Source organism: Solanum pennellii, chromosome 9 (assembly GCF_001406875.1).
Source record: "Solanum pennellii chromosome 9, SPENNV200".
NCBI lineage: Eukaryota > Viridiplantae > Streptophyta > Magnoliopsida > Solanales > Solanaceae > Solanum > Solanum pennellii.
Window position 1 is genome coordinate 80,527,942 of NC_028645.1, and position 8,273 is coordinate 80,536,214.

An 8,273-nucleotide genomic window follows, 5' to 3' on the forward strand; every position below is an offset into this window, starting at 1 on the left:
CAAGGTCTTGACGGACGTACACAAATCTTTTTAGCATTTTTGACATTGAAATCTGGATTAACCAAATAATGGTTTGCTATAACACACGAAAATCATTTAAATAGGAGGTATGCGCGCTTCGGGGCTCGTTTGACCTTGAAAATGGGTCGAAATGGCCGTGAAGACCAACCAGATGCATAGCCAAGGCCTTGACGGACATCCACAGAAAGTTTTGGCGTGCACTTTTAATCCTCCCCTAAACTTTTATCTATTTTCTAACACCAATTTTATTCACAATGGAAAATTCATTCGTTTTTTCATATATTTAATAGAAATAATAACTCGTCGTGAGTAAAAAACTCCACTCCACCCCCAACCCCACCCCCAAACTCAAAAACACCCCCACCCCCACAAGGCAAGTCAGCAAAAACCTAGCTTGACAAAACTCCATTGGAGTCGCACAATGTCTGCTTCACAGCACTAGAATTTGGCTCCATTTCAGTATTTTCTTTCTCCTTCTGTAATGGCGCATGGAGGTTATGGGAAACGCAGAGTCCCTGAAGCTAATAGTAATAGAAACAGGCGACCCAAATCATTAGGTGTTGAGAAGAAGTCTAAGTCTAAGGCTGTTTCAATCAAAAATCAAATTCGTTCCGTCGAACGCATGCTCCGTAAAGTACATACCCTTTTCTCTCTCCTTTATTCTTTTTCTTATTGAAATTAATATAGACGAAGGGTTCCGATTATACACTCGTATTCATATTTGTTGTGTTATACTGGAGGTCCAACTGTCTCAGCTTAGGTCTCACTTTGGCATTAGGCAGTATGGTATATTGTAAAAATGAGTAAAAACTGTATAAATTGTTAGTTAGTTGAAGAAGAAAACAATTTTTTTTACTTCATAATAGTAATGGTGCATTGTAAGAGGAGTATCTATACTACAGTGTGATGAATGGGTTTGGTTAATGCTAATTTCTTTGAAAAACTTGAGCAATTTATGAAAAAAGTGATCTTTTTTTTGAATGGTAAGGTTATCAAAAGAATGATATGGAAAATGCCCTTTTTTTCCCTGTCAAATATGGTTTGTGATGCTGGCAAAATGTAGATTTAAGTTTGATTAGAGTTGTTTGCAAAATTGATATATCTTGGGTGGTGTTTGTGTCTCTGAACTGAACTAGTAGTTGCACGTGAGAGGGCTGTTTAAAGTCATTGTCTTTGCTCAACTTTGATGTTGTTTATCTGTAGTATTTTTTGTTTATTAGTTTGAACTGTGAACAAACTATTGTGTTAAAGTGTTTTGGAAATAATTGTTGATAAAAAAGGATGGAAATTGTAAATGTGAGACAAATGGAACTTATAGATTTGAAGAAACTTCGACATATAGGAGTATTAGGATGCCTAGTTTTTGGCTATAATTTACAGTTTTTATTGTTTTCCTAGCATCTTCTGGGAAAGAGTAGCTATTGGCCGTGGCTTACTGGAACAATCTACCAAGTGTAGAGATAACTAGTTTCACACCCAATAACTGATGTTCATATCCGACGATGACTTCTATCAGAAATAAGGAACAAACTAGTTTTTTTGTTAAATTTTTTCTTTTTTGACCAAGCAATTATATTAGATCAGACAATTTAGACAATAGTTAGATAATTAGTTACAAAATTTTGTCCTTTCTTGACTTGTCAAAATGGACAAGTAAAAAAAGAAAATTGGACAAGTAATTAGGGACAAAGGAGTAACTATTTACCTGTGGATTTTGTTATCTGAGTTTTGACTCCTAGACAAGCATCCTAAGTTGAGACTTGAATGTGGTTTTGCATGAAATAGATTTAAAGCAAAGTTCTATGCTTGGTATTAGCATCTCTAACTCTGAGCTCTATCTAGTGACATATAGTTAATGTAGGAAGCTAACGTGTTCATGTAGTATTTTTGGTCTGTAAACCCTGAGGAGGTAAAAGATTTGAGTGCACAATTATTAAAAAGCATAGTAACGGGATAATATTTCCAGGATCTGCCTCCTGAGATTAGAGAAGTTCAAAAACAGAAATTGGAGGAACTCAAAAAGCAGCAAGAGCTTCAGAATCGTCTGGCTGTAGAACGCAAAATATTTCTTCGCAACAGGAAGGTTAAATTTTTTGGTTAGTAACTTCTTCTCTGCTTTATATATTTGATATACTTCCACACGGTACGTTATAGTTGAGAATGGATTCATTGAGCTTCAATTAATGGACAGATAGAAGAAAAATAGAGAGAAGAATAAGACGTTTGGAGAAACAACAGCGCACTTCATCTTGTAAGGCCCAAGAAACAGAAATTGCTGAACAACTTGCTAAATTGAAAGAGGACCTTGAATATGTTCGGGTGAGCTTCTAATTAGTTTACCTGTTTCTTATGTTCTTTGATGGCCATATCCGATTGAGTTCAACTCTGTTCCTCACAGTATCGATCTTTTCACCGAAACAGTTGTCTACTTTTTTTTTTTATAACTGAGGAAATCTGCCTATGACCCGCCCTTTGGACCAATCACAGCCTTCTAAACTCTGTGGATGATGGGCCTTCCCTCTACCCTTCTCCACTCAAGTACTGGGCTTCGCTTTGCATGGTGTGGGGCTTGAACCTGTGACCTAAGCCACAAATCCTCCACGTGTTTCCACTCGAGCTAGGCCTTGGGGGCCGCTTGTCTACTTTTTCTGGTCCCAGATTTAGAGTTTAGTCCATTTTTCGCAAAGAAAATTGTTTAATGAGAAGGATAAAGTCAAGTGTTTTCCAATGAATATTGTCATTGATGCCATTTGTTTTTTGCTAGTGCGAGCATTAGATCATCTTATCATCTCGAATATGACATTCACATATTTATGAAGATGCAATAGTTAGCCTAGATTTGGGGTCGTCTAGGGTTCCGTAAAAAAATTGTTGATGCAGAGATCACCTGCTGTAATGGCTAACTCAGAAATCTTATAAATGGTTTCTCATATAGTGCAACAGAACTTATGACGTCTTTGCTAGTGTAAGATAAAACATAATTGGTCATTTTTTGTCTTCTCATTCTGATAACAAAGTGCTATTTTGGTCGCAGTTCTTTCCCAAGAATGAGAAATATGTATCCTTGTTTTCCGGAGGTGATGAGCAAGATATTGTTGACAAAAGATGTAAATTACGGGAGCAAATCAAAGCCAATATAGTTGCTGCTGCCGCAAGTGGGAAAGATTTGGAAGGTACTAAGCTGTTGTTCAATATGTAGTTCACCTTAGTTTTGACTGTCATAGAGTTTGTTTCTTTTTAAAGATGCTTATTGCAGTAGCTGGTACAGTCAAAATCTGTAACTAAAACATACTACATAAGAAAATATCGTCTAAGCTGATTTTATCTCATCTTAGCTACTAAGTGATCAGTCCTCATACCCTCGTCATAACTAAATGAGTCTATCTGTTTTCTCATTGTAATATCTGCAAGACAATCAGTTATATCAAAAATGCGAGCAAGAGCCTCAACTTTTATAGGAAAAAGTGTGCTTTGGTTGATGATTATGTAGTGTTAGTTTGTTATAGGTATTCAAATTTGAATGCTTCTGAATGATGAATTTTCAACAAGATCTTGGTTAGCTTCAGAGAAATGTCAGAAGCTGCAACATTGTGACCTTCAGTTGGCTTTACTAGATGGATTATTAGATAGAACTTCAGTTGCTCTTCACAATTGTGTACTTATTGATTTCAAATTGGTATTTGCAACATTGTTTGCATCGATCAGAACTGATCCTCTACTTGGGCCTTTCCTAACAGAAACAGGGAGCGAAGACGATGGACTTCTTGATTTAAGCGATGATGATTTCTTTGAAAGTGGAAGCTCAAGTGATGATGCTGATGACGAGTGGACTGATAAAAGTGCAAGGTATTGATTTGTCCGTAGAAACTACTCCCTTTGTTTCAACGTATGCGTCTTACTTTCTTTGAATGTCATTTTTTAGATTTAATAGCTCTTGAAACCAATAGCCTGTCGTATTTCAGACCATAAGATTCAAAGGGCATTTTGGTGCACTAAACACTTGCTTTATTTTAAGACTACAAAAATTCAAAAGTTTCTTTTCTTAAACTTTGTGCCTAGTCAAAAACATGAATTGAAATGGAGAGAGTAATTGCTATTGAGTATTGACTTCACGCTTGCAGGACTTGGTAATGTTCTGCCTTGGGTAAAAGTATCCTTTGGGAAGATGGACTGAAGTGTATAATGTGCATGAGGGGAATAATGACATTCTATCTTGGGTCAATAATTTTCTCGTGATGTTGTTAAATGTATTAGTGTTAGATTTTAGAATATAGTATGAGCTTGGCAGTGAAGTTAAAACTAGTTAATTTGCTACTGGTGTATCCACTCTCTTGTAAAATTTCATGGAATGAAGTAGGGACACAAAAACCAATCTCCTCCTAATACTCAATGAAAGGGAGTAGAGTACTGCCATCATGATTCAGGCTGAGTCCATTTGTGAGCTCTTTGTTCTAGATTCTTCATTTCTTAGACCAAACAAACAAACAAACTATGCCTCAATCCCCAACCAGCTAGTGTCCACCTCCTACTTCTTAACAAAATTGTAGTGTCCTCTGGGGTTTCTAGAAGGTGATTAGTGCTCTTGTAATGATCGATCTGCATGAAGCCTTCAGGGCTGAACTTTTGGTGAGCCCTTTTCTTGTTGATCCTTATAACGATAACTCAAATACTTCTATTGCAGAGAACAAGCTTCTAGTGCATCTGGGAAAGCAGCTTCTAGCATGTCCAGTGATGAAAAGAATCAGGTTTGTTTCAATTGGAATTTTCTAATTGTGCTGCCGAAAATTGTCTTTGAAATTTAATGTTTACGTACTCTTACTATTTGAATTATGTGTGCAGAAGCAAATATCTGCCCGTGCTCTAATGCCGCCACCTCGTCCTTCGAGCAAGTCTTTTAGTCATTCAGCAAATAAAAAATCAAGGTTTGGAGGATCTACAAGTAAGAAATCGTCTTTCCGTGATATATCAACCTCCAGCAACACATCAGATAGCTTTAATAGATCTACATTCAGAAAAGGAAGACCTGCAGATTCACTCACAGGCAACAGTGGGAATATCAGCTCCAACTCTGATGCTCGAAAACCCCGAAGAAAGAGGAGACCAAAGAAGAAGAAACAACAGGTTGTTACTTTTAGTGCTATGCTTTACTTCCTGATCGTCGTTATGCATACTCAATCTCAAGCACACTTTTGGTCTTTTGGGCCCTTGACATAGTGAAGATGTCCCTTAAGTTTGAGGCTAAAAATTGAGAATAGTCTAGTTCAATTGTGTCAGATTCTAAATATAAGCACATAGACAAAATTGTTTGGGCGTGGAGTGGGAAAAACCAGAATATCCACTGTTCCCCTCATACATATATAGTGCATACTACCTAGTTTAAAATATGTTGAAGTATATTTTGGCCTCATGCTGTTGTATCCTTGTGCCTTTAATAAAAGGTCTACCTCTTTCGGTGCTGGTGCTCATAATGCTGCTCTTAGGTCTTTACTCTTTACAGAGGTATATAATAGAAGTATCTGTATTTGAATGCATGTTTGTTTCTAGTCTTTTTTCTCTCATGTGTGAAATGCCTATTTTCATTGTTGAAGTACCAGATGATCTATAGGCTGTTTTAAAGTAGGTTTGCATGTTTGTGGTACTCTTTTCTGTTACTTTATGGGTCTTTCCTGGAGCTCAGTTCTACATAGAAGTGTAAGATAATCCTTCGGGGTGACCCAGTGGTTTGGCTTGGAACTTCCATATTTGAGGTTTCAAGTTCAAAACCCCTTTCCAGCGAAAGCAAGGGGTTTGCCTTCTGGGTTGATCTTGTCGCATCGGATTTGCCTAGTCTGGGTTATCTCTCCTGTGTGGTTTGCGAGCTATTCCTAGGAGTGGGGGTTTTACCCTATGCGCACCCAAAGGATAGCAGCTGCGGGTTTCCCTTGTCAAAAAGAAATTGGAAGATAGAAATTTCTTAATGCATCTTAGCCGAGTTCTATCTGTTACTTTATTTGTTCTGTATCTTGCTATTTTGCTGTCATATTTTCTTGTTACCATGCTTCAAATTCTTTTCTTTTTCTGTCGGACCGAGGGTCTATAAGAAACAACTTCTCTACCCCACAAAGGTGTAAAGGTAAGATTTGCATACATTCAACACATCCTATCCTCTTTAGACTTGTATATTAAACACTCCTTTGACTTACGTTTCGGTTTATATTCATAATAACTAACAGGTTCCTTGTTTACCATTTTCTCAGGCTTGAATCAAGTTTCCATAGCTCCAAATACATTTGTTGTACCAGAGTTGTGAGGACAGTTGAAATGCCTCTTTAAATATTTCAAGAATTAGATAGCAAGTTGTTGAAGGCTTACATATATTTGAATGACATTTGTTTGATACTGTCTTCATTTTACTATTGTAATTACTGCTTTAATGTTACTATTGTCTTCATCCAACCTTACAAAGTTACCCAATTTTCTCTAAAGGGGGTGTCATCAAATGAATATTTATTTTATTTATTTATTGTTGAGACACCACAATTTCCAAATTACATTAGTTTTATTTTTCAAAATTAAAATGTGTATTTGGAGACATCATTATTGGAGTGCCCACAGTGAATTGGTTTTCTATTTGTATAACAAAATTACTTGCGAGTTGTCTGTTTGATTTCAAAATTAATATAGAAAATTGTATAATAGACATTTACAATACGACGTATTTATCACGTCATATGTTTCAAAATAAGTATCACTTTGACTCATTTCACATTAAGAAAAGTTAGTGAATAGAATATACAGTGTATTAAAATTACCCTATTAATCAGATATCTGTTTATCGAGAATAAGCACTATTATGAAGAATTATTTGGTTAATATAAATGTATAGTAAAGGAAAATACTAATTTTTTCTTAATTAATGACATTTATTTTGATATACTCTTTTTTCAATACTTAAAAACACACTTATTTTAGAATAAAAGAAAGTAAACTAATTTTTTTTTAAAAAAAAAGACCTTTTAAATAGCTTTTTGTTTTGCTTGCACCTTTTTCTCAAATAATCTTTTTGTTCAATTTCTGGGTGTCCAAAGGATACAGTTAATGCTACATTGGATTCCAAATTCTTTTGATTATTATTTGTAAAAATTTAAGGAATCCCATAGTGTAATTCAATAATTACACTCTGTTCCGACAAATTTAGTATTTACTAAAAATCCCTTAAAATTTTTGTTCCGCGATACTTTAGACTCTAGTGATACATGGTAAATGATACATGGTAAATTTAAACTGTTAAGAAAAAAATGGGGAAAAAACAGTACATTTAAACTTGTTAACTAAAATAGCTTAATTTACGGTAACAGATCATTAATCAAGTATTAAATTAGCACGTAATTGAATATTAATTTCAAATTTTGAAAATCAAAGATTATATCATCTATTTTGAATACAATTTTCAAAACCGCATGATACATAGAAAACATTATGATACACAACAAATTCATGTATCAATGCATCGTCTAAAACACTATACACACTGATTCAAAATGTATCAGCAAGCACACTTGATGGATTCAAAATGTATCAGCAAGCACACTGATTCAAAATGTATCAGCAAACACTTCATGTATCAATGCATCGTCTAAAACACTATACACACTGGTTCAAAATGTATCAACAAGCACACTTGATGACGCAGTTATTGAAATTAATCACTGATACATGATAAAAAATTTCAAAAACCCTTGATACATAGAATCTTGTTCAGTGCAGCTACAGCACTGTTGCTTGTTGGAAGAAATTCTTCTTGTTTGAAGCTAGAATCTTCATAAGCAAAATCAGATGTTCCACATAAAGGCAATCGATCAAATTCTTTTCCAGCTTTATCAGACAGCTGGTTCACATCACCAATGCTCTCTTCTTCCAGTAGTGGTATTGATATATTTTCTACCTCTGGTTCACATTCAGAGGTCCTTTCTTGCTTTGTTTTCAGTTTCTCATTTTTCTTCGAGAGGTATTCCCTAGCTTCCTTAACTGACAGAATGATTTTTTATTTTGATGTTACAGAGATTTCACTTGGCTTGCTTGATTTTTCAGACGTTATAATAGGTTTTTCATATTAAATGTTGTGAAACATTTTTAATTAAAATTAATAATTCAAAATTCAAAAAGTGATTAAGAAGATTGAGTGTTTTAGTAGAGAAAAAATAGGCATGATATGGGGAAGTGTGTGTTATAGGAGAGAGAAGAATATGTATCTCTAAACTTCTACTAAAATT

At 35.0% G+C, this 8,273-nt stretch overlaps 1 protein-coding gene across 1 annotated transcript; it reads left to right on the top strand.

The window, feature by feature from the left end:
• The first annotated feature begins 385 nt into the window (after window positions 1–385).
• Window positions 386–6,519, top strand: LOC107029333 (rRNA-processing protein EFG1). The gene is made up of 8 exons (XM_015230724.2): window positions 386–655; window positions 1,988–2,117; window positions 2,213–2,340; window positions 3,056–3,194; window positions 3,759–3,867; window positions 4,703–4,766; window positions 4,861–5,142; window positions 6,258–6,519. The coding sequence occupies exons 1-8, from the start codon at window positions 503–505 to the stop codon at window positions 6,261–6,263; spliced, it is 1,011 nt and encodes a 336-aa protein (XP_015086210.1). The 5' UTR covers window positions 386–502; the 3' UTR covers window positions 6,264–6,519.
• The last annotated feature ends 1,754 nt before the right edge of the window (window positions 6,520–8,273 follow it).

Coding starts and splice junctions, on each gene's coding strand:
- LOC107029333 (XM_015230724.2), top strand. CDS start 503: ATGGCGCATGGAGGTTATGGGAAACGCAGAGTCCCTGAAGCTAATAGT. Junction 656..1,987: donor TCGAACGCATGCTCCGTAAA/GTACATACCCTT, acceptor TAATATTTCCAG/GATCTGCCTCCTGAGATTAG. Junction 4,767..4,860: donor CCAGTGATGAAAAGAATCAG/GTTTGTTTCAAT, acceptor TTATGTGTGCAG/AAGCAAATATCTGCCCGTGC.